This window comes from Antechinus flavipes, chromosome 1 (assembly GCF_016432865.1).
Source record: "Antechinus flavipes isolate AdamAnt ecotype Samford, QLD, Australia chromosome 1, AdamAnt_v2, whole genome shotgun sequence".
Classification (NCBI taxonomy): domain Eukaryota; kingdom Metazoa; phylum Chordata; class Mammalia; order Dasyuromorphia; family Dasyuridae; genus Antechinus; species Antechinus flavipes.
This window is the reverse complement of record NC_067398.1, coordinates 330747381-330774971: the sequence shown is the minus strand read 5'-3', so window position 1 is coordinate 330774971 and position 27591 is coordinate 330747381. Positions and strand designations below refer to the sequence as shown.

General features: G+C 36.3%; 1 protein-coding gene across 4 annotated transcripts in view; it reads right to left on the bottom strand.

Annotated features, from left to right (window-relative positions):
* The window catches only part of PRKCB (protein kinase C beta), a 650080-nt gene that overhangs the window by 421987 nt on the left and 200502 nt on the right, over nucleotides 1-27591 (bottom strand). For all 4 annotated transcript variants that reach the window (XM_051967368.1, XM_051967358.1, XM_051967376.1 and 1 more), the window contains exon 3: nucleotides 4594-4676. In XM_051967368.1, coding sequence (XP_051823328.1) covers nucleotides 4594-4676 — 83 coding nt within the window. The remainder of the gene's footprint in view (nucleotides 1-4593; nucleotides 4677-27591) is intronic.

Here is a 27591-nt window from a genome sequence, read left to right as displayed (position 1 = left end):
TCTTGGTTTCACTTTATATGTAGTCTGCCCCTATTAGAATGGAAGGAACTTGAAAGCAGAAACTGTCTTATTTGTTTGTATTATAAACCTCAAAGCTTAACATAAGCCTGGTACATAGTAAGCATTGAATAAATGCTATATCATTAATTCAGGGAACTGCAAACTTTTCTAATTTCACCTAATAGCCTGTAATCAATTCACCAATGACCATTTATTAAGTATCTGCTGAGTTCAGTAAACTGGACTAGGGCCAAGGACCACTCTCTCCTAGCACCTATTAGGGTAAATTATATATAAATGATATAAATTGATAAAATGAATATTAAGCCATGTGTCTGATATATGAAACCAAACTATAATCAATCATTCAAAAACATTTCTTAAATACCTACTATGTTTTAGGTATTATACTACAAATATAACCTCCACAAGGGGAAGGATGACATTTCTTATTTACCTTTTCATTTTGCCCAGTGTCTATTCAGGTGCATTATACATAGGAGCTACTTAATAAAATAATTGTTAAATGACTGAATAAAAGGAAGGAAATGGGCTATCTAAATTACAGTGCCTGTATGAAAGGGAAATAAATGTTTCTTAAGGAACAGAAAAAGAGTAGGTCATTTCCACAGGAAGCCTTCATCAAAGCTTAATTTTCCAATTTGTAAAAGGCACTGGAAAAAAAGTCTTCCTGTACTAGGTCATGAATAATAGGCCTAACACTACTGATACAAAGATAAAGAAGAAATGTCTCACCTTTGAAAAGAGAAATGAGGCCTTTCAAGCTAGCCATTTTGTATGAGGCAATGTGCAGAGCCAGGAGGGCTGATTCAGCATCGCTGGATGTCTGTTACCTGAATGTGTTTTATCTGTATTTCTAAGATATGGAACCTCAGCTCTCGAGGCTTTTCTTCCTCATCTATAAAATGGGGATAATAACTCCTTTACCTTCTCTGACAGATGGGCTTGGCTCGATGTACTTTTTGAATGGCGTTATATTCTATTTTCGAGGTGATGGGAACACTACATCTGTTTGTATTTCCTTGTCTTTCCCTTAGTCGGGGGAAAGAGGAAGTTAGTGAACAAGTGTCTTCATTGGAATGTGGGTGGAATACCCAAAATCTTGCCAGGCAATTGCCAATTTCCAATTGGCCAATGAAGAGTCATACTGGAAAAGTAAATTATCTAGTAGGCACAGGTGTGTAAAACCTTAAGTGAAGGAAGGCTCTGGGACAGCTTGTACCTTATTCTCTTCTGGCATCCTGAGGTAGCTATATGTTCCAAATGATCATCAATGAGTCAGTCAATAAGCATTTATTAAGTATCAGTTTTGTACCAAGCACCTCAAGGTTGAGGACATATAGAAAGATTAAAACAAACATTAAAAAACAAAGTCCTAATCTCAAAAAGCACACAATCTACTAGAAGGAGTAACAGGACAAGTTAACAGAATAACAGTGAAAGAAGAGAATTCAATAATAAGAAGAAACCATCTTCCCTATTATATCATAAACTTCTTGAAATCAGGGACTGTTTTTTGCTTTCTTTGTATCTCCATTGCTTAGCATAGGGCTTAGCATACAGTAAGTACTTAATATATGTTTGATTAATAATAAGCAGCATTCACATTTTAAGACTTGCAAAGGGCTTTACATGGATTCTTATTTATTCTTCAAAACAACATGGAGAGCATCTAGGTGACACAGTAGAATACCAGCACTGGTATGAGAGCTGACTTCAAATTCAACTTCAGATGATTACAGCTATATGACCCTAGGCAAGTCACTTAAGCCCAATTACTACCCCCCAAAAAAAATCCTATTGTGACTAAGTATTATTATCCCCACTTTGTAGATGAAAAAACTGAGACTGAGAAAAGTAAATTACTTTACCTAGGGTTCTACAGCTTATAAGTAACTAATAGAGCATTTGACTTCATGGTTTACCTGACTCTATGCTCTATCCCCAACAGCACCATCAAGTTCCAAGAGGATTAATCACTGAGGAAGGATAACCCTGATCATGCTATATAAATGTAAGTTATTACAGAATCAGAAAAGAGCAGTTAGCAGAATATAAGTCAGTCTCATTTTATACATGAGAGACTTACTGACTCAAAGGTTTGATTTGTTTTTTTGTTAATTGTCTAGACTTAAAGTGATGAAGAAAATATAAACAATGGAAATTAAACTTAAAAAGTATGTCCAGTGGCTTCTATCTTCCTCCCAAAGAGTCAGTTGTTAAATATTTATCAGCATACCATTGACTAGACTGGGAAGTGAAATCTGAATTCTACTTCCAACTTTGCCATTAATTAGATATGTGGACCTAAATCATATTTCCATTTCTAGGGGCATTTGTAAGATGGGGATAAAAATGCGACACCCCATAACATTATAGGACTTTGGGGGGGAAAGTTTTGTAAATAATAAACCTAGTACAGGGCATTGCAAATAGACAGTGTTTTTAGATAAATGTTGTTGAATTAAACTGTGAACTACTGTCAAGATAAAAAATAAATAAGTGAAAATATCTTTCCTCCCCCAGCTCCCTGAGCAATTTAGATGATAGCTGTGACAATAAAACTCTATATGCTCCCTGATAAAGAGCTACAGGGAGTGTGAAGTACCCATCACAGCTACTTCTGTTCTAGGCCCGTCAAATAAATACTTCAAACTGGTAGAATTCAGCTGGATTCAAACAAGTTAATTCACTTATTTTCACAACGCAAATCAGTTGCAGCAGCTACTTAGACCAAAATACCTCCCTTTAAAATTGATACCATCTGTTCAAGCCCTCATCACCTTCCCTTTACATTACTGAAATAGCCTTCTACCTGGACCTCCTGCCTCCCTGTGCCCTCTACCCCCAGGCTCATCCATTTGATGCTTACGGTAAAAGTAATCTTCCTAATCTACAATTCTGAACAAGTCACATCTTTGCTCAAAAGTCTTCAAGTTTGTGAACCTGCACTTCTCCATTCAAAACCTGATTGCTTAAAATGTTTGTGGCAGCCCTTTTCATAGTGGCAAGGAAATGGAAACTGAGTGGATGCCCATCAGCTGCAGAATGTCTGAACAAGTTATATAGTACATGAATGTTATGGAATATTACTGTTCTGTAAGAAATGACCAGCAGGATGATTTCAGAGAGACCTGGAGAGACTTACGTGAACTGATGCTAAGTAAATGAGCAGAACCAGGAGATCATTGTAAATGGCAACAGCATTATGTGATGGATATAGTTCTTTTCAACAATGAAGTAATTCAAGGCAATTCCAATAGACTTGTGAAGGAGAGAGCCACCTTCCTCTAGAAAGAGGACTGAGGGAACTAAATATGGACTACAACATAGTATTTTCACCATTTTTGTGTTTCTTGCTTTTTTTTTTCTTTCCCATTTTTCTCCCTTTTTAGTCTGATTTTTCTTGTGCAACATAATAAATGTGGAAATAGGTATAGTAGAATTGTACATGTTTAACAATAACAGTAATATATTGAATTACTTGCTGTCTAGGGGAAAGGGGTGGAGGGAGGAGTTAAAGGGAGAGGAGGAGGGGAAGGAGGGGAGGAGGAGAGGGGTGATAGGGGGGAAAGAGAAGGAAGGGAGAAAGGGGAAGGAGTGAGGGGAAGGGAGGGAGAAAAATTTAGAACACCAGGTTTTTTAAGGATGAATGTTGAAAATTATCTTTGCATATATTTTGAAAATAAAAAGCTATTATTAAAAAAATAAAATCTGATTGCTTGTGGCAAAAGACACAAATTCCTTAACCTGGCATTCAAAGCCCCTTGACAACCCAATTAAACTACTGCTTTCAGCCTTCCTTCCTGCTGCTTCCTTTCATATACTTTGTACTTCCCAGTTTCAGATCTCAATCTTTCCCTCTCTCCCTCTGCTCAATTGCACACATTGTCCCCTATGCCAAGAATAGATGCTGCCCACATTTCCCAACTGTCTCTTCTTTTCAAGGACTTCCTCAGGTGACACTTCTTCTATGAAGTCTTCCCCAAACCCCGAGCTGGGAATAATCCCTGCTTTCCTGATCTCTCCTATTCACTCAACATATTCTACCATATAGTTAATTGTGCTTTATTCTCCACTCAGGTTGCAAGTTCTTTAAAAGGCTTATCACATTTTTGTAACCACAACCTAGAGTACTGGTATCCAATAGGGTGTCCAGTCCCATATTTCATCAGTATAAGGAAATTCCACCTACAAAGCAGATCACAACTACTCTGAAAAGTTACACTCCAGAGAGTTGTCTGAAGGATTAACAGATTAAGTCACTTAATCTAAACCAGATATCCAGTATACCAGATGAACAAGAAGACCAAGGTCTTCCTGTCTCCAAGATCAGCTGTCTCTCTACTGTCATACTGTCTAATACACATCAAAATAAACTGGAAAAAGAAAGGAAGCCTTTTAATCCAACACCAAAGTGAACCATCAATTTTGGGGCTCATGCTTACACAATGGCCCTCTCACTGTGCAGCACAGTAGAGAGGCTTGCTCTATTTTTTTCCAAAGAAACTCTTCTTCTCATTGATGGTCCCTAATGAGCATAATGAGAGATTAGCAAGTCCAGTTACTTACATCAGAGGCTGGGCCCTTATCAGCACCCGGGCAGGAGAAGGTGACAAATTCATGGCATCTCTTATGGACTACGAAACAGCACACTGCAAGAGAGAGGACAGTGTACATACATACACACACATACACACACACACACAAACAACACACAAAGAGATCATTAAATCAAGGGGTCAATTCAAGGTTTTTATACCAAATTTGACAGAGACCAAATTCAATAAACAGATGTTTTTCAGGAGTTGTGCCCCAAATTTTCAGAGCACTCCTGAGAATCTTTGTGTGGGATGCCTGACTACAAAGCCTTCCATACAATGGAAAGCCTTTCTGCATAGGATTTTAGAATTTAGAGTTGTAAAGGACCTTAGCTACTCCATTATTTGGGCCAAACATCTCATTTTTCAGATGAGGAAACAGAGGCTAAGACATAAAGGAACTTGTTCATTGACACTGATAATAAATCACAGAATAAAAACTCAAACCAAGATGTACTAGTTTATAAGGATGGAATCTTGGGGAGCGAGGGTCTTTCAAGAAGGTGCTCCAAAAAGGTTATATGGGGACAAAAAGAGAAGCAAGTAGGCTACCTAACTTTGCAGACAGCTTCTTTTGTCTTCCTGCAGAAGGGATTTGAAGGAATAGATCCTATCTTCCTGGCTCTAGGTGGTAATAAGATTTTGATGTTGATAAATCACTGCCCTCAAAAGAAACCTGTCAGGTAGGTAACAGTCTAAGTCTTAGACCCATTTTTATAAATAAGGAAACTAAGACAGAGAGGGAAAGGTCCCTGCCCATGGTCACAGAGTTATTGGGTCAGAAGCAAAGTCAAGTCTGCTTACCCCAAGATTAGCACTCTTTCCTACCTCCTATGAGAGTCTGTGGAGAACATAGCCCCATCACCACCAATAATATTACCCAAAAATAGAATAATGTGTTCTACAGGTACAATGACACAAAAGTCTTTCAGTGGCATTTAGTGGATAAACGGTCAGGATTTGGAGTCATAATATGTGGTGTTATCCCACCTTTTATAGATGAAAATATAATAGCCTCAGAGGAATGAAGTTCTTGTACAAGTGACCCATCTGATTAATGTTGAGGCCAGACCTCTAACAACTGTTCTGATACTGAGTAATGTGATTTTTCACAGTGCCTTTCCAGTCAACATAAAACTACCAGCTAAGAATGAAATCAACTATAAAAGCAAATCAATGAATATAAGGAGATCTAAAAAAGTATTTGTCCTTGCTAATTCACAGGTGGCAAATTAAGGTAAGCAGTAACAGAATTAGTGACATTTGTAAAAAAAAAAGAATTGAATTCTATTTAATACAGGGTCCTTAAATTTAAGACTGAAGTACTTAATATTTCATTTTACTATAGAGAACTAACAATGTAAAAATAGAACAATGATTCTGATAGTCTTCAATAGGGTGATCTTGTGAAAATAAATGGATTATTCTTTTTTTAATTAATATGAAATGCATTTTATACATAGCCTTATGAAGGCAGCAGTCATTTGGGCAATGGGATAGTTTTGTTCTAATCCTAATAATGACACTAATTAGCTATGTATACAAGTCATCATCCATAAGAGTTCTTCCAGTTTTATGTTCCATGTTCTAAGTTATTGCTCACCTCTAACATTCCCATTTCTAAAGTCCCTTTTGGTTCTGATATTCTATGACTTAAGATTCCTTCTTTAGATTTGCATAAGAATAAATTCTGGCTTCATATATTGTTTGCTCTAAATTCAAGGTCATTCCCGCTTTACCATTTGATGATTCCATAGTAAGACTGACAACCTTCTGGAACCCAACTTCTCAATTCTTCAAATTCTTTCAGAAACCCTCCCTTTTTCACTGGGCTTCGGGCAAAAAAACTACATGACCACATCTTAGATGTTAGTATTTCTCATAATATCCCCATTTCCAAGATTCAGGAAAGAAAAAGTTCATTCTCCAGCCACTTCTATCCCATTGTCCCTTCTACTCAAATTAAATCTACATCTTGTCCTTATGACAATTCATTTGAGCATCTTCATTGCCTCCTCTATTTCTATCACTCTGACTCCATTTGCCTTTACTACCTAACCATTGTGTGCCACTTTAATATCTCAATAGGTATTACCACAAACACCTGCCCTTTCACGTTTGATTGGCTCCTGGTCTGAGAATCCTCCTATCTGGATAACCCTCTCCACATTCAATTTCTCTGCTTCTACTCCATGCTTGCTTATTGCTGCTGGAGAAAATCATGAAACTAAGCCTGTTTCAACCATAGTATTTAATCTCATTTTTATCTTTACTGCTACTCCAAAATTTCCTTATCCTATCCTCACCAACACCTTATATTATTCCCTACAGCCCTACTAATTTTTTTCTTCTCTTGCCATCAGCTCCATCCCCTGATCCCTAACTTACACCAGATGGCCTTGCCTCCTTCACTGAAATTGGAACCACCTGGCATAAATTGCTGTTCCCCTCTTCCATTTCTCAGAATTGCTCAGCATCACCATTCACTTTCTTCTCCTTCACTCTCATTGCAGAGCTGTCTCTACAACTCAGACTTAATGCCTACCTGTACCTTTAACTTTCTGAATCCCCTTAAAGACCTTGACCTCTGTTTCATATACATCTTGCATATGCATCTCTACTGGTTCCTCATATGCCTTCAAATATGCTTTAGGACTCTCTAATTTTTAAGGTTTTCCCTGACCCTTTAATAACATGCAACTGCTGTCTCTCAGCAGTTCTCTCTTCCCTTTAATCAGGTTCTCCCTCTGACACTGCCTCCAGGATCCCATCAACATCCTAGACATTTTCCTTTAGAAAAATTCTAAATTATCAATAGCCTTCCTAAAATGAGGTACCCAGAACTGAAGACATATCACAGCAGAGCAGATACAGCAAAATTGTCACCTTTCATCCTGGTCACTGTGCTTCTCTTAATGAAACCTAAGATTGAATTAGTGGGTTGACACTGCTGCCACACAACTGACTCATAAATGAGCTTGCAAGGCACTAAAGTTTTCACATGAAAATTGGTCTAACCACGTTTCCCTTGTCCTTTAGTAATAGATATTTTTAGAAGTCAAGTATAAGAATTTACATTTACCTCTTCTAAATGAAATCTTATTAGATTTTGTTCATTTTTTTTTTAATTTTGACACTTCCATTGAACATGTCAGCTAATCTCTCCCAGGATTCATGTCATAAATTTAATATTCATGCCATCCACGACTTTATTTGGATCATTAACAAAAATGTTAAACAGCCCAGAGTCAAAGGCAAATTCTATCTCAGACACTTAAACTAGTTGTGTGATCCCAAATAAATAACTTCCCAAAGCCTCAGTTTTCAAATCTGTAAATTGAAGGTAATAAAAGCTCTTACCTGACAGGTTTATTATGAAGATAAAATGAGATGATATATGTAAAGTACTTTGCTAATCTGAAAGGGTTTTATAAATGTTAGCTATCACTTATAAAATAATTATAATTCTTGTCATTTTAAGTTGACATTGGCCTATTAAAAATAACTTTTAATCAACTTTTTCCAACTCCACATCATTACACATTAATTTAGTCAGTATTTCTCTGTTTCAGAGGTTGCAATCTATGACCCATGAACCTACCCATCTATATATCACAAATTAAGAATATTTTTACAATGTGAAAACAATTTTACAATACACTTTTACACAGTAAAAATCATCCTTAACTAATAATTCTGTATAAATATAAATAATTTCACCTGATTGTCAAAGGGAGCTATGACACACAAAAAGGTTAAGAATTTTCTGCTCTAGACATAAAACAATCTGTCTTTTCTGCTAGCACAATTAGAAAAGGAAATACAACAGACTCTGCAAATAACTGTAAAATTCCTCTTGTCCCCTATGCTTCCTAGAAGCCAAGACTCATTCTTCTATTTTCTTGTTAGGTTTTATGGCCAACTCATCTATTGCACAGCTATGACCAACAGCCTCTCTGTCCTGCCTCTTTAACTTACTTGGGACTAAGTTGCTACCCATATGACCATCTGCTCATTTGCAAAGAGAGGCTCCTGAATGAGATTTTATTAATTCATATTTTTCTTCATATATTTTTCTCTTGAGGTAAGCATTAACCCATTCTCACACAAAAGAAAACCTGGAATTATCTTTGATTTTTTTCTTTCATATTCAATCACTTATTGGTTATTATCAATCCTTGTTCAAATATCTCACAGCTATGCCCCATTTTCAATTCCTACTGTCATCTGCCTTGTTCCAACATCATTATCACTCTCCTGAACTATTTCAATAACTTTCTTATAACTATTCATATCTCTGTTGTTTACTCCGCTATAGTCCATCATTCAGGCTACTACCAAAGAACATTCTATCTGTTTTTGATCCTCTACACAAAAGTCTTCAGTATTTCCCTATGTTCTCCCAGGAAAATTTAAACTATTTTACATACAATTCAAGGCCCTCCACAGTCTGATGCTAACCTATATTTCTACTCCCCTCCATGCTTCAGCCTGATTGGACACTCTTAACATAGGCTATGCATTCACACTTTTATGTTTATTATGCTCAAGTTACTCCCAAGGCTCAAAAACGTACCACTTTCCCATCATGACCTACTGAATCCAAATCTACTCTTCAAAAATTAATTGAATTGCCACTTCCACCAAGAAGCCTTCTTGGATTCCCCTGCTTGATGACAGATTTCCCCTCTGAGGCCCCAAATGCATTTTTGTAACTAATTTAATTCTTGTGCAACTTATGTATTATATACTATCTCAGCACAATATGGATGAGTTAGATGGTACAATGTATCTAAAGCACTGGAATCTGAAAAGAGAAAGAGCTACATTCAAATTCAGCAAGTTGCTTATTCCCTGCTTACCTTGGTTTCCTCATCTGGAAAACAGGGATAATACTAGGATCTACTTTCTAGGGCCATTAATAAAGTTCCTGCTATGTACAAGGTACTATGCTGTGGATGCAAGAACAAAGACAAAACCGTCCTTCATTTTGAGTTTATATTCTATTGGGGAAGGAGAGGAAATACACTCAACTCAAACTAATAAATACACAAACTTAGAAAGTTGATAAAGTATAAAACTGCACTAAGACATCTAGGACATTCCTGAAACCAGATTTTATAGAGTCATTTGAAAAAGGAGAGAATATTAACAAACGAGGGGATCAGAAAAAGGCTGCAGTTAGAAGTTTTTGCTTCATTGGAGCTATGCTTTAAAGGCAGCCAGGCTTTCCAAATGGCAAAAGTGAGAAGAGAACACATTCTAGATGTAAAAGAGTATGTGAAGTGGGAAAATGCAGGCAATGAATCTAAATATACCCTTCTTAGGATTTAGCTATGATGAGAGGAGAAATAGTATATCAGTGTGACAGGAGGGTAGAGGGAAAATTTTTTCTTGAGATTGGGGATACCTGAACAATTGGGAAGGAGCCAATGGATCATACAGAAATTAAAGATTGTTATGCCACAGTTCTCTTTAACTGTCCTGACTCAGTTTCCCTGTACGAGTTTCCCTTGTCTCAGTTTCCTTAACTGTTCTGTCTCAATCTCTTTAGTTGTAAATCCCCCTCTGAAAACTAAGGATTATTCGCCCTCAGGTTATAAATTAGCAAAGTAAACAAGAGAGTAGATTCCTGACTATTTTGTACCCTTTAAATATTCCAAGATAACCCACTATATCTTTACTTCTTTGTATTCAGACATCCTGTTTTCCCGATTTTTTAGAGTTTTATGGCTTCTCCTTCCAGATAGAAACTTTCCCTCCCTTTCTCTTCTTTGTCTCCAAAAAGGTATTTAAGAAGTTGGGGTTCCTCCATTCATGGCTGGAGTATGGCGGCTGGAGACTCCTCCAGCCCTGGGACCAACATGAATTCCTTGGTCCCAGTATATCTTTATCTTTGTCTGACTGGATAATTTGAGACGAGAGTCCTGTCGAGTCAATCTTACTCTCCCATTAATAAAATATTAAAACTCTCTAATCTCTCTCCTGCCTCAGTTTCTCCGGCATTACAAGATGAGACAAAAAGAAAGAATAATCCACTGGCATCCCTAGTAGGTATTAAGAACACAAGAAGGGAACAATCATAATAAGTAAGAGTTCCCTTTAAATCAGAAACTAGAGAAAAGGAAGAAAGAAAGAGAAAGAATGAAGAGGGATTTTGAGGTATAAAGTAAGAGTGAAAAAGGAAGTCCAAACAGATGACTTCTATTTTCTCAGTAATATTAATGATTGATGTTCTGGACTGAGTTACATTTTATATTATAATCAATTGTCTGTGAGTTCACTCCATCAACTACACTGTAAACTCCAAGAAGGCATGAACTGGGTTGTTATGTATTCCCTGTATTAGATGCTTGGGTAAATGTGTACAGAATTGAATTCACATCCACTTTCTCATTTAATGTATACAAAAGGCTTGAGATATAAATATTACACATAGTAACATCCTCAATTTACAGAGAAGGGAACTGAGGTTCAAAAAGATCATTTGCCACAATCACAATTGGGAGTAAGGATTCAATCCTACTCCAAGTTCAGTATCCTTTCCAATATATGATGCTACCTATGTGCTATGCTTCAATAGTGGATAAAAAGTGGTATCGAAATAGCCATTCGTTCTGATTTTTACTTTTCTCTGTTATTAAATTCTGAGTAGAACCTAACAATAGCTGATCCAACTGCTCATAGTTCTGATGTGCAACCCTGTCCAATCTTTCTCCAATTTTCCTCCTTTTATATCAATGCATTTCTCCTGAAAATAAATTACAGGAAGACTTTATTGGCATGAAATATGTGAAAAGTCTGCACTCCTTGAAAGAGCTTCCCTGGAGCAATGCTCCAAGAATACCTTTAAATTAGTTCCAATCTCCATTCCAAATGAGCTATTCAATCTCTATTCAGAAACTGAAAGACAAATTCAATGAAGGGATTCAGAGAACTGTGGAGCTAGGCTTGGTCTCTGGGGTGGGAGGTGAAAAGGGATTTTCTATATTATAGGGTGCTCTCAATAGAACCAAGGGTAAAATAAAATAAGACTCCTCAAATGGAAGCTGAATGGAACCACAGAATAGAGAAAACAGTATGCCAGAAATGAATGTCAGGATTCTTGAGAGTGGTGATCACTGTAAGCTAACATAGCTTCATTAAGAATGTCACATAAGACTAATCTCGTTGCCTTCACAGAGAGCATGCTTAAATTTCAGCAAAGCATTTGAAAACATTTCTCATTTTAATTTAACCTCATGGACAAGTCAGAGAAGTGTTGGATGAGTGATAATGATTTTTGGACAGTTTATATATAATAGATTGAAATTCTAGTTGCAAATAGTGGAGATTAATGATGTCAATGTCAACTTGGAAGGAGGTCTGTAGTATAATGCCGCATGGATCTGTCTTTTCTCTGTTACTCAAAAGCTTTATTTCTCTTTTGAATGAAGCCATAGATAATTGTCAAATCTAAAGATGACACAAAGCTTGCGAAGATCTAACATGTCACTAATCAAGATAAAAAAAAAAAAAAAAAAAGAACTCAATGATCTAGACCAATGGGTTGAGTCTAATAAGATGACATTGAACAAATTTAAAGGAAAAAGCCTATACTGGACTTAAAAATATCAAATGTACAAGCATTGGATAGGGGACATATAGCCAAAAAATATTCATTTTTAAAAATCAGAAAGTTTAAGTACCATATAAGCCATATACAAATTAACAAGGTGATAAAGCTGCCCCCCAAAAGTTAATGCACTATTAGACTTCTTAAATAAAATTTTAGTATCCAGACCAAGGGAGAGTTGTAGTCCTGTTCTATTCCTTAGACCCCGACCTGGAGTACTATAATTGATTCTGAACACTGTTATTCTAGAAGGACACTGACGAGATGAAGCTCTGATGAAGCTCTTAGGACTTGAATCCAAGCCATATAAGGATGGGTTCAAGAAGCTTGGGATATTTAAGGAAATGAGGAGAATATGAAAAAAAGAAGGTTTGGACTTATCTTGTTTGGCTCCACAGGACAACTCTAGGAATGGGTAAAAATTACAGAAAGGAAAATTTCAGCTAAAAAGAAGAAGAAAAATCTTGACAATTAGAGGTATCTAAAAATAGAATGAGCATGAGTTCTTCTTCTCTAACTGTCCTAAATGGAGAATAGATGACTGTTTATCAGGGATATGAAACATCCTTGCAGCAAGTATGACTTCTACTTCAGACATCAATTGAACTCTCTGTTCTAGCTAGCTTCAAGGAATATATAGTGGAACAAAGAGAGGATATATCTTGTACACCATAGCCATAAAATACTATTGTCTTGGGGTGAAAGACTTTCATGAGTCAAGTTATTATTTCACCACTAGCTACTGCTCCCCCTGCATAAAACATTTCTGTGACCTCAGTGAAAGTCTGCCCAGTTTTTTGATTGTTGATTATCTCCATAGGCTCTGGCTTAATAAGGTCTAGCATCCTCCTTGATTGACAGTCTCCTTGATTGTAGTTTGGACAACCTTCTTTTCCAGGAGTATTCTTTTACTGTTGAATTCCCTTAATCAGCCTTTTTTTGGTCTCATACTTTCATTAAGGACAAAGATTATGCAACTTCCAAAATAGGTGATTCTAGAATTATACAAAAGAAATTTTGAATCTGGGCATTGATGCCATGATACCAGCTAGAAGGGAGTCTGGGGTGGACAGATCATTTGAGCTCTGGAATTCTGAAGTGAAATGATATCTGCTGATGGCATGTATGCATTAAGTTTAGCGTCAATAAAGTGAAAGATCTGGCAAAGATCCTGGGGTGGTTTGCCACCAAGTAATTTAAGGAAGGCTGAACCATTGCAGAAATGAAACATATCAAAATTCTCAAGGCAATCAGGAAAGGGATTGAGTAGAGATGGAGAGACAGAAAAAAAAGGAGAAGAGAGGAGTGAAAGGAGGGGAGGGGAAAGGAGGGGAAAAGGGAAAAGAAGGGCAGAAGAAGGGAAGGAAGAAGAGGAGAAGAAGAAAGAAGGGGTAGGAAGGAGAGGAGAAGGAGAAGGGAGGGGAAAAGAAGGGAGGGGAGAGGGGGGAAGGAGAAAGGAAAGAAGGGAGGGGAAAGGAGGAGAGAGGAGGGCAAAGGGGAAAAGGGAGTAAAAGAGGAGGAGAAAGAAAGGGAAGGGGAAGAGAGGGGAGGGAAAGATGGGGGAAGGCGGGGAAGGAGAGGTGAGGGGAAGGAAGGGAAGAGGACACAAAAGGAAGGGAGGGGAATGGGAGAGAAGAGGAAGGGAAAAGAGGATGGAAAGGGGAGGGGAGGGAAAGGGAAGGGGATGGGAAGGAAGGAAAAGCCTTCTACTTTTCCTCACACATTCCATGCTTTATCACTGGCAGTCCCTCCAGGCCTAAAATACATTACCTCCTCATATCTATCTTCTGGAATCACTAAGTTCATTCAAACCTTGGCTCAAGTATCACCTTTTATGTTAGACCTTTCCTGTTCCCCTTTCTCTATCCAACTCCCCACCCTACGTTGTAGTTAAGTCATTCAGTCATGTTCAACTTTTTATGACCCCATGTTCCATAGCCTGCCAGACTATTCTAGTCTCCACTTTCAGTCAAACTCTCCAAGTTCATGTTCACTGTTTCCATGACACCATTTATCCATTTCATCCTCTGCCATTATCTTTTCCTTTTGCCTTCAATCTTTCCCAACATCAGGGTCTTTCCCAATAATTCCTATCTTTTTGTTATGTGGCCCAAGTATGTAAACTTCAGTTTTTGTATTTGACCTTCTAGAAAAAAGCCTGAATAATTTTTTTTTTCCCCAAATATTGACTTATTTTATCTCTTTGCTGTTCAAGGGACTCTCAAGTCTTCACTAGCACCACAATTCAAAAGCGACAATTCTGTGACACTCAGCTTTCCTTATAGTCCAACTCTCACAGTCATACACTGTTTCTAGAAAATACTTATGGTCTGAACTGATGCTAAGTGAAATGAGCAGAACCAGGAGATCATTATATACTTCAACAACGATACTGTATGAGGATGTATTCTGATGGAAGTAGATTTCTTTGACAAAGAGACCTAACTCAGTTTCAATTGATCAATGATGAACAGAAGCAGCTACATCCAAAGAAAGAACACTGGGAAATGAATGCAAACTGTTTACATTTTTGTTTTTCTTCCCAGATTATTTATACCTTCTGAATCCAATTCTCCCTATGCAACAAGAGAACTGTTCGGTTCTGCACGCATATATTGTATCTAGGATATACTGTAACCTATTTAACATATGTAGGACTGCTTGCCATCTGGGGGAGGGGGTGGAGGGAGGGAGGGGAAAAATTGGAACAGAAGTGAGTGCAAGGGATAATGTTGTAAAAAATTACCCTGGCATGGGTTCTGTCAATAAAAAGTTATTATAAAATAAATAAATAAATAAATTCCCATTACACTCAAAAAAAAAAAAAGAAAAAAAAGAAAAGAAAAGAAAAGAAAAGAAAGAAAATACTTATGGTCTTTTGTTGGCACCTTCCTGTATAATATTCATAAAGCACTTAGCATAGAGTCCATTACATAGCAACTCATTAAATTCTTGTTCTCTTCCCCTTTGTGCCTTATTCTGTCAAATTTAACTTCTATCTGGTTTTATTATATACTGATATATGTTTGTGTTATATTGTGGAGAAGGGGGTTAAATTTTGTTATTTAGTCATGTCCAACTCTTTATGACTCTATTTAGGGGGTTTCTGGCAAAGATCCTGGGGTGGTTTGCCAATTTTTTTTCTCTAGCTCCTTTTATAGATAAGGAACTGAGGCAAATAAGATTTAAGTGACTTGCCAGGGTCACACAATTAGTAAGTGTCTAAAGACAGATGTGCATTCAAAATATAACTCTTCCTGACTTCAAACCCAGCATTCTATCCACGGTACCAACTACAAACCGTTATGCTACCTAGCTATAATACCAACAAATGTTCATGTTATATCGCATACACTAATAAGTGTTCAAGTGATATTATATAGACCCATAAATGTTCATGTGTTATTGGATCATTCAATACCTGTTCACGTATTATTGTATATACTGATATATGTTCATGCTATAGGTACTGATATATGTTCATGTTCTTTCCCATTAGAATATAAGTTACTTGACAGAAGAAATGGTTCTGATTTCATCTCTGTATATGGCATGTAATAAATACTTAATAGAAGAACATTGGCCGAATAATCCATTCTTTTATATAGTCTGGTGCAGGAGAGTAATAGTTTTTCAAGTAACCATGTTTCCATTCCTTGCTTTTTACAGTTTCTATGGCTTGAATATATATATTTTTTTGACTCATCAAATTCTCTTCCATTTCCTTTTCAGTTACTCAGAGGTCATTTGTGTACAAAAGCAATAACAGAAAGGAAAAGGAAGAAATTAGAAATCTATTAGTGAAAATTGTTTGAGATTGAGGAGAATAATATGTGTAATAAAAATTCAAGAATTGGGACAATCAGGGGCATGTACTAAAGTCCAAATGCAGACAACTACAACAGCAAAAAAAATTACAGTGGCTATGGCAGGATCCATCTTCTGGTGTTTATGTAACAAGGAAATGGCACTGCAGCTAGATCCAAATCATAAAACAAAAGACATGCTCACAGTGCAGGACAGATAGGAGAGAACGTTTAGAATGGAATAATATTGTCCTATGAGAAATGGTGACCAGGGTGATTTTTAGAAAAGCTTGGAATGAGTTACATGAATTGAGTAAAGTGAGCAGAATCAGGAGAATATTGTACACAGTAACAGCAACATTGTATGATAACTGACTAAGATTGATTTAGCTCTTCTTAGCATTGCAATGATCCAAGACAATTCCAATAGATTTTAGATAGAAAATGCTATTCACATCCAGAAAAAGAATTATGGAGACTTAATATGGATTGGAATATACTATTTTCATCTTTTGTATTTTTTGTTGTGGAATTTGGTTTATTGGTTTATTTTGGTGTGATTTTTCTTTCTCAACATGACCCATACAAAATATGTTAAAAATTGATTGTACAAGTATAATCTACATCAGTTTGCATGCTGTCTTGGAAAGAAAAGAAAGGAGGAAGGGAAGGAGGAAAAAAAAATTTAAAGTCTGATTTGAACTCAGATTTTCCTGACTCTAGGCCCAAGTGCTTTATTTATAATACCTAGCTACATCATCCAGTACAATTCTCTCCCATTTTTTAACAAGGGAATATCTCAGAACAGGACAATGGAAGTGACCTGCCCAAGAAGACCCAGCAAATAAGTTTCAGAATCTGCCAGTATTTGAACTCAGATTTCTTAACTCTCAGTGCTGGGGGTTTCTCTCCATTAGAGTCTACTACCTTACTGTTATATTTCTCTCTTGAATTAGTCGAAGTGTTAGGTTTAATCCCTAATGAGTTGTGTCTGAGGATAACAAGTGAACTTCAGCACAAAATAAAATTCTAGAAAACATCGTAGAGGTTCAGTCAATTACTCAGTGAAACGCCACTCAACTGGCACTAAGAAGGATCTTGTTTCCATATAAAGTATGGCGAAATACACAAAGCTATCAAATTAACACCCTTTTCCTTTCCAGTTACTTAAGGGGGCAGTGGGTTCTAAGATCAGCTTTGGGCTAAAGATTTGTGAAGAATCATAGAATATCAGCTGTCAAAGCTGAAAGATACTTTAGACATCCTATAAGATGTAGGCAGTGAGAACTTCAGAAATGAAGTGATTTTTCCAAATTACAAAGTGATAGGGGAAGGGATTCAAATACTTCTGGTTCTATAATCCAGTGATCCTATTCCACCAATACATTCTATGGGAAGTAGCATTATATAATGGAGAAAGAACTCAAGGTTTGATATATCTGAGTTCAAATCCCTCCCTTATAGAATGAGGGTGACAATTTTGCATAGCACTGTCTCCTTTAAATCCAATTCCAAATTTACATAGCTAATTCATAGGGGCATAGTTTTAGAAGTAGAAAGGACTAGAAAGTTGTTTCCAAACCTTCATGACCATATTTGAGGTTTTCTTGGCAAAGATAGTGGGATGGTTTGCCATTTCCTTCTCCAGCTCCAGGAAACTGAGGGAGAGGAAGAGACTACCTCACTTAAATTTAATTCAGATTCATCTCTAGTCATTCTGATCTATATCTAGCCACTGGATCCAGATGGTTCTGGAAGAGAAAGGGAGGCTGATGACCTTGTACAGGCCTCCCTCACTAAATCCAACTCACTTGATATATTGGTAGTCTTCAAGAATGAAAGACAAAGACAAATGAGCACTTACATCTACATGCATCTTTAAACAACATCTTCCATCTATATGTTCTCCTTGAGAACAAAGGACACACAACAACTGCCTACTAGTCAGTATCTCTGCTTCAGATCTCTCAAGTTTATCCTGCAATCATCAGTTAAACTAATTTTCCTAAAGCACAGGTCTGACCACTTCACCCTTCTCCTCAATCAACTCCATTGAGTTCCCTGTTACCTCCAATATCAAATATTCAAAGTCTTTCACACCTTGGCCCCTTCCTACCTTTCCAATTTTCTTGGAACTTTACTTCCCTTCCTTATACAATTTAGTAAAAATTGTAGTAAATTTAGTAAAAAACAATCTTCTTATTATTCCTCAAACACGACACTCCATTTTCCACCTTTGCTTTTTCTGTGACTGTCTCTAATACCTGGAATGCCCTTGCTTTTCTGGACTCCTACATGACTTACATGAAAGTCTGCCTTAGACAGAGGAAGCCTTTTCTGATTTTTCCTCCCATCCCACCTGACAGTATTTTCCTTTTGAAACTATTTTCCATCTACTCAGTGAACAGGCTGAGTCAAACCAAGATGTGTTGAAGACCTCAATTTTTAGACCTGTTATTAAAGACTTCAGTTTTAAAAAGTCAAGGTCTCCAATTGCATCAAGGGCCATCCTAATCATCACCCAGATGGTTCCAGGGGAGAAAGAATAGCTTGGCCTTGACCTACATGTATCATAGCATCATCTCTTTGATATCATGGTGGTCTTCAAGAATGAGGGACAAACAGCATCTTCCATGTACATTATATGTGTGTGTATGTTTGTAATGTGTGTGTGTGTATATATATGTAATATATATGTATATAATCTTCAATGTACATTTTTATGTGGTGTGTATATATGTGTTTTTTTTTTTAAATCCAAAGCTTAACAATACCTAGCACAGTGGATCTCAATGGTATCAAAGGAAGGGTTGCTGAGGTCAAAATCTTTTTCATAATAATACCAAGATGTTTTCATTTCTAATATGGCAAATATTGGTAATCATAACCCACATAACAAAAGTTTTTGGAGGAGGGTCCTCAATAACTTTTTGAAGTGTAAAGGGGTTCTGTGACCAAAAAGTTTGAGAATCACTGATAAAAGTGCAATCTTTACCTGAAAAATAAATTCATTCCAAATGTCCTCCAAAAGGCTCATTTGTCTATTTTAAATTCCCCCAAACTATTGAAGGGCTCCCTTTCTTTTTAGAGTCCTCCCCCTTTTCTTTCTTGAACACCTCTAAATATTAGATATTTCTACCTAAGATTGAGCTAGTATGAATGAAGAGAAGGACCTAGAAAGCCTCTGGGTTGTAGTTAGATTTGATTTGTATTATAACTTCAATAGTTTGGGGTTGACCTAATTTCCTTTAGGCCTAATCTTGTGGACCAGTATTGATTTGCATGTCTGCTTCAAGTTCTGAAGGGATATTTCTTTCCAGACATCTCTGCCTTGGGCTGTCTGTAGCAAAGGAATATGAAGCTTACTTGATGAGTTAGTGGTTTAAAAATCATGTCTGGAAAATGTACCATCTTATCTCCTGTGCTTGATTATGACAGAGATGGAATTCTAGTCATAGCTCCACAGAAAATGAGAACTGTATTTGATGTTTTTGATTTTTAAAAAAGATAAAAAACTTGATGCTTAAAAAATGAACTCTGTGCTACTATTAAAAAAAACATTAAAACATTTATTTGTTGTGGAGCTATTGTTTAATTATTTAGGAGATTTTTTTTCCATCTGAGCCACTTTCTTATGCATCCTCTAGTACATTATGATTACTATTCATCTGAAGGAGGGTTATAAGTTTATTTTCATAGATTCAGAGTTGGAAAGGATACTCAGAGGTTATCTCATTCAAATCTCTCATTTTATAGATAAGGAAATGAAGCCCAGAGAGGTTAAGTTCTAGTCAGTCAAGCAATAAACACTTATTAAGCATTTACTATGTCTCAAGACATTAGTTCTCAAACTTCTTAGTCTCAGGAACTTTAATACTTAAAAAAAATTATTGAACATTACAGAAAAATTTTGGCTTTATGGGTTATATCTATTAATTCTAACTATGCTAGATTAAAAGTGATAATTTTTAAAAATATCTATTTGCTGATTAGGAAAACAACCAAACCCATTATATGTTGTAAACAATACATTTTAATAAAAGATAAAACTATTTTCTAAGGGGAAAAAAGATTAGGAGAAGAAATCCATTGTTTTACATATTTTTGCAAATCTCTTTAGGATCTGGTTTAATAGAAGACAGCTGGATTCTCTTATCAGTCTTAGCATTCAATCTGTTACAATATATAAACTTGGATGAAGTATATGATGAAAATCTGGCTTCATACAAATAGGTAGCTGAAAATAAGAAGAGGATTGAAATAGCCAATTAATTTTTTAGTACTATTATGAAATCAGTTTTGACTTTCAGGACCTCATGAAAGGGTATCTAAACCATATTTTGAGAACCACTCACTAAACTACACAATCTCAGAGATCCCTTCCTATTCTGACCTTTTAGAATCCATGCATTTTTATTATTTCATTTCTACATATGGAAAAGGCAATTTGAGAAAATCGTGGAAATCAATAGATTTCACATCATGCATTCATATATTTAACAAATATTTATGGAAGATCTACTGTACATAAAGCCCTATTCAGATACTGAAAGCAATAAACATAACCCAAGGCTGATACCATCAAGCATATACATAAGAAGGTCATGAACAAAAAAGAAAGACTCTAGCCACCAGAACTTTTCCTGTAGCATATACAACATGAATGTAATGGAATATTTATTGTTGTGCCATAAAAATTATAAACATAATGAATGCAGAGAAGGATAGAAAGACTTATATGAACTGATACAAAATGAAGTAAGCAAAAGCAAGAAAATAATATACACAATAACTAAAAACAAAAAAGGGAAGGAAGAAAGGGGAAGGGAGAAGGAAAGAAGAAAGTAAGGGAGGGAGAAAGGAAGGAAGGAAGTAGCATTTAGTAAATGCTTATTATGGGCCAGGAAATATGCTAAGTGATTTACAAATATATCACTTGATCCTCAAAACAACTCTGAGAAGTAAGTGCTATTTTATATTTTATATTCCCATTGTATACTTGAGGAAACAGAGACAGCTAGGGGTCACAAAGCTAAGAAGTGTCTGAGGCCAAATTTAAATTCAGGTCTTCTTAATTCTAGGCTCAGATCTCTATTCACTGCCTCATTAAATGTGAAATTTTAAAGCCCAAACTTGACCCCAAAGATGAGAGATGAGAAGGCACTTCTCCCTTGTCCCTTTGCAGATGTGAGTCCCAGTTGTGGAAGACAATATGTACTGTCATTTTGTTTAAATAAATTGATTGCTTTTGATGATTTTTTTCTCTTCTTCCTGTTAAGAAAATTTCTTAATCAATAAAAATTTGCTGAATTCTTTTTCTCTTCTTTTTTAAAAATGTAGACATAAGAAGATAAATGGGGGAAGTATATGTCAATTCAATCTTAGGAATATAGGCAATGAAAAACAAAAGATATCAACAAAATATTTTTTTAAAGGAATATGCAAATGGGGATAAGGATATCTACCAACTTTTTTCTCAGTTTTATATTTTCTGTCATCCTTATGTTATTAAATAAAAAAATATGGTTCCTGTTCTCAAAGAGCTTAAGTCTAGTAGAGAATAAAACATATGTTCATAAATAACTATAATTCAAATAGAATGTGCTATATACGGAAAAAAGGTACAAAATAAAGTGTTGAGAGTATTCAAAAGAGAAAATAACTCATAGTTGACAAGGAAAAAGAAAGATTTTATTATGGCAGAGACCAATTTGAGTTGAATTTTGAACAAGAGATATGTTGTCAGCAGATAGAGACTGGGGTCACAGGAATGGGAGTGGAAAAAAAATAATACATAACAAACATAGAGGCAGGACACCATAGTATGTGTTTGGGGAAAAGCAGGTAGTTGACTGGAGTGGGCAACGGGTGAAATAAGACTGAAAAGGTAGATTAATCCTGGATTATGAAAAGTCTTCTGTCAATTTAAGCAGTTTGGACTTTAATTTGTGTGTTTTAAAAGTTTGAGAGAGAATTTCTAGATAATTAATAACTTTATTAATAATTTTACCATCCTACCAATAAAATGGGTCAATGACATTTTTCAAATGCCAAAGATGAATGATGGCAGTGAACTCACAGTTTATATATCCTTGAAAGAGTGAGTGTTTCTGGGATGGCAATCAACTAGTTAATAATTATTAACAAAGAATGAATATTATAAGGAGAGATGAGGTTCTTTTAATGAGGAGCTGGGGCATGTAATTTTGATCATGTCATTTATTTCTGAATTATCTAGACAAAAAGTCTATATCCCCCCACCCAAGACTGAGCAAAACAAAATGGGACATTTTAGGGTTAGATGGGGTAGCAATACCTAGCTGAAGGAGAATGTTAATCCTATTTAATATCATCAGTCCTGCACTACTTCAGAGACTGAGTCTTGAAAAGAGAACTTTAGAAAAAGAGAGAAATTCAGATATCCCCAAATCATTGGTTATTAATAATAATTTCTCTCCTCTGTAAAGAAGGAGTGATGGGAGGTGGGGGAGGGGGGGAGGAGGAGGGATGTGGCTAAGTAGTGACATCATAAAAATAATGCTTATCAACCATAAAATGGTTCCTGTTTGACCTATTTACCAAAATTAATGTGAAGATTAATGGAGTTTTGTGTGTCTATATGTATGTGTACATATCAATTGCTTTGCACTATATAAATGTGAAGTGTTGCTTTATTGTATCTCTAAAATTTTATACTGTTACCTTGTCCTAGCACAGAAGAAACCTCATAGGGTTCTCATAGCCAATGCCAGCAAAGCACAAACTCTTTTAAGTATTATAGTACTGGAAAGGCTTTAAATAAATGCAAGTCCAATGGTGTAGGTTATTCAAAAATTGCCTCGCCAAGGTCAGAGATTCCCAGTGGGTGACAACTTTTTTTTTTTTTAACATTAAATGATAAAGACCATCTTCTAAGATAAGAAGGGGTTGCAATCAGCCTTAGTTGAGGGAGTTTCCATACCAATGAATTTAAGGATCTTTTGAAATACTAGAACTTTGTGGGGTCTTTCCTCAATACTTTGTACATGGTTAGCACTTAATAAGCATTCCCTGCACTGTTTAGTTGAATAGTTTAAAGATGAATCTTTCATGTATAGCAGCACCATAGGCAACAAAGTTCAGGATGTTATCAAAGGCAGTTTTAACTAAAAGAGACCAGCTAAGAGACTATTTCTGTGATCCAGGCCTGAATCACTCATCAGGATTAAGATGGTATTAGCAAATGCTGTCAAAGTAGAAGAATGAAACTAAGGTTTCCTACCAGATACAGACTTATCAGACTCCATCCATACATAATTAAAGAAAGGGAGGGTATATGGAAATATGTTTAAAAGAACTGAATATAGTTAACCTATATCAGATTACTTGCTATCTTGGAGGTAAGGGAGAGAGAGAGAAAAAAGTTTGGAACACAAAGTTTTATAAAAATGAATATTGAAAACTATCTTTATATGTTTCTGAAAAAAATACTATTTAAAAACAAACAAAAAAAATTTAAAGGGAAAGTATTCATCCTAAGTTTGAGGTGCATTTGGCATTAATATACAATTGTCAAACCAATCCCTCATTTCTATGTAATATGTATGTATGTAATGTATGTATGTAATATGGAGGAAAAGACAAGAGGGGATAGAAGCAGGTAATGATCTGGGAAGTTTGCAGTATTTTAGTCAGGATTCTCTTTAAAACTAATCCAATAAGGAAAGTCACCAAAGGCTCTTGTGACTTTGCCCCCTGTTTTAGCTTATAAACTAGTTAGATTCTATCTTTCTCTTGAACCCTAGTAGGGAAGGAAGTCTAATCAGCCTGCAAATCTGGCATGAGAACTACTTATCTAACGCTCTAGGACTGAGCTCCATCATTCACCACCTCAAAAGAGTGCCCTTAATGATCATCTTGGCAACAAGTGATGGGTGTGGAACTATATAGAAATGAAAGAACCTGACAAGAATTTAGAAGAATGAATGCACAGAACCTGAAGACAGGTTATATAAAGGGTAAAGAGGACAAACATTCAGAAACAATTCTCATAAATCTAGCATGTGAGATATAAAGAATGGCACTATACAAATCTCACATAGGCTTTTTTCTTCTGACACTATTACCACTTGATGCAGACTCACATCACTTCATACCTGGACCATTGTGATAGGCCACTGGGTTAATCTCCCAGTCACAAATCTCTTTCTACCATTCACCCATGAAATTAATCTCTCTAAAGAATAGATCTGATCATATCATTCTATTCTATTCAATAAACACTGCTGGTTCTCAATTGTTAGGATCAAAAATAAAATATTCTTTTTTTGGCATTCAAAATTCTTTATAATTTAGCTCCCTTTCCTGTATTCTTATACCATACCTGCTGGTCCCTCCATTACCAACACTATCACGTACTTTGCAATTCTTTGCTCTGGTCTCTTTGCTATTCCTAACATAAAAAATTCCAGTCTCTCAACTTCATGAATTTTTATTGGTAGTCTTACATTCCTTCTCATCCTTATTTCTTGGTCTCCATCAGGTTCTAGATAATCTCACTTTCTAAAAGAAGTCTTTCCTGATCCCTTTTAATGCTAGTGATTTCTCTCTATTCATTATCTCCAATTTATCCTGCAGAATTTCTACAGTGTTGTTTCCATTTTGTTTTCCCCATTTGATTATGAACCTCTTAAGGATAAAGACTATTTTTTGTCTCTCTTTGTAGCCCAAGTACTTAGCACAGTACCTGTCACAAAGCAAGCCAATAACAGAAGTGAATTTATTAACTGATTGACAGAAACAGGAAAGTTTATTTGATGAGGAAAGATGAAAAAAAGGCAGCCACTGATCACAGCAATGGCTTTGACATGGGGAATGGGAATGATGGGGATAGTTCCAAATGGAGATGCTTTTTTACACTGAAGTTATCAGGAAAGAGAAAAAGGAATCAGAGGTGAACATGTAGATTCCAAGGGATAATAGGATATAGAATTGGAACAACCCTTAAAAACCACTTAGTCTCCACTATACAAATGAGAAAACAGAGGCCCAGGATAGTTACTGGATTTGTACAACATCACAAATTTATTAAGTTGCAAGATCTAGATTCAAACTGAAGTTCCTTAATTCTAAATCATTTTATTTTAAATCTATTTATTTTTATACTGGTCTATTTACAGGTCATTAAGCACAGAGTTTATAGATGAAATTCTATGATTAGAGATGAGGGGAAGTTTTTGAGATAGCAATCATAAAAAAAGGAAACATTTCTTGGGTGATATTCACATTTTGGAATGAAGATGAGGCAATGACAACAAATTACACAGAGAAGTAATTTAGATAGATAGATGGATAGATGAGAGGGAAGGAGGGAGGGAGGGAAGGAGAAAAGAAGGAAAGAAGGAAGGAAAGAAGGCAAGGAGGGAAGGAAGGGAAGGAGGGAAGGAAGGAAGGGAAGGAGGGAAGGAAGGAGGAAGGGAGGAAGGAAAAAAAGAAAGGTAGATAGATAATTAAAAATAGTTTCCTATGCAGATTGATTTCCTATTCTCCATTTAATTAAATGGAGGAAGGAAGTTAAAGGGAGGGAGGAGGGAGGGAAGGAAAAATGGAGGAAGGGAGAAAGGAAGGAAGAAAGGAAGGAAGAAAGGAAGGAAGAAAGGAAGCAAGGAAGGAAGCAAGGAAGGAAGGGAAAGAAAAGAGGGAGAGAGGGAGGGAGGGAAAGAGGGAAGGGAAAGAGGGGAGGAAGGGAGGGAGAGAGGAAGGAAGGGAGGGAGGGAGGAAGGAAGGGAGGGAGAGAGGGAGGAAGAAGAAAAGAAAGGTAGATAGAAATAGTTTTCTATGCAGATTGATTTCCTATTCTCCAATTAGTTACAAAAATAAACCACTCAAATCACTGCTCTATAATTACTACTAGATGGCTTCTCTGAGCATTAGAATCAAAGTTGAGATGGCCTACTATATTATTCCTATTTTCTTAATTATTTCTCTATCTCTTCTCCTTCCCTAATGTATTCTTCTTTTCACTGATGAATCAGATGTATTGTGAGAAGTTACAGCTACACTGCTCATTTCACTTCTGAGTCACTCTCTGGTCTGCTCTACCTTTACACTGCATGCTTCACTTCCCCTTCCCCCATGCTCCCATTTATGTTATCTTCCACCATTACAATGTAAACTCCTCGAAAGTAGGGACATCTTGGGTTGGAGGCTTTTCTTTGGCATATCCAGCACTTAACACAGTTCCTGGCACATAGAAAATGCTTTATAACAATTATATCATCCATCTATCTATGATCACAAATTTAGCCTGAGAGGTCATTACCACTCCCATCATTTTTCAGATGAGGAAACTGAGACACCATAAATTAGCTCAAATGATTTACTTAAAATCCCACAGGAAGTTATGAGTCAGTATTTGAATATTCTTGGGGAACTAGGTGGTTCAGCAAAGAATGCCCAGTCTGGAATTAGGAAGACTCATCTTCCTGAGTTCACATCTGACTACAGACCCTTCCTAGCCATGTAAACATGGGCAAGTCATTTAGCCCTGTTTGTCTCATCTGTAAATGACCTAGAGAAAAAGATGGCAAACCATTTCAGTATCTTTGCCAAGAAACCCTTACAAGAGATTGCAAAGATTTGGACACAACTGACACAAATACTCAAATTCTCTAATTCCAAATTTGGCACACTTTCCCACTGTATCCTGCTACTTTCCATCTATCTTGAGTGCTTATTCATTCTCCAGATACCTCTCTCTAGCTACCTCTTTCACTTTTTACTCTTTTGAAAAGCCAATGGAGACCCACTTTCTAAAACTAAACCAATTGGGATTACTAGATCATAGCACCCAATTTTCAATAAATTCTCATCTAAAGTAACAACTGGATGAGGAAGAAATGATAACCAATTCTTCTTTCCATGATGTATATAATAATTCAGTGTCAAAACTTAAAGACCTCTTGGGGATATTGTCAACAAGAAGGTAATTTCAGTTTGTTGATCTATGATCACAATCCCCCTGGGGAAATGATTTGAAAGCCGCAGTACAAACATGTTATTTAAGCTAAGTCACAAAAGTTAGAAGCAGAAGGTATCTAGAAATCACCTACTCCAACTTCCAGTCAGTTATTTCAGTCTTGTCCAACTCTTTGTGAGCCTATTGGGGGTTTTTCTGGCAAAGACATTGGAGTGAGTGTATCATTTCCTTCTCCAGCTCATTTTACAGATGAGGAAACTGGGGCAAATAGGGTTTAAGTAACTTGTCCAGGGTTATAATGCTAACGCCAGTTATGAACTCAGGAAGAGCACTGCTTCCTGACTCCAGACCCAGAACTCTATCTGCTGCCCTCCTGAAGTTACATGTAACATTTAAGCAAGTCACTTAAGAAGAACCAAGTCTTAAAGTTGCAGACTATGTCTACCTCACCATAATTGCCACTCCCACATATCTTTTAAATACTGCTTCAGCCTCAGAAAATAAAACAAAACAAAACAAAACAAAATTTTGCAAGCTCCTTTTCCAGCACTGAGGAAGAGTTACACTGAACCACTCTACAACATATCATTT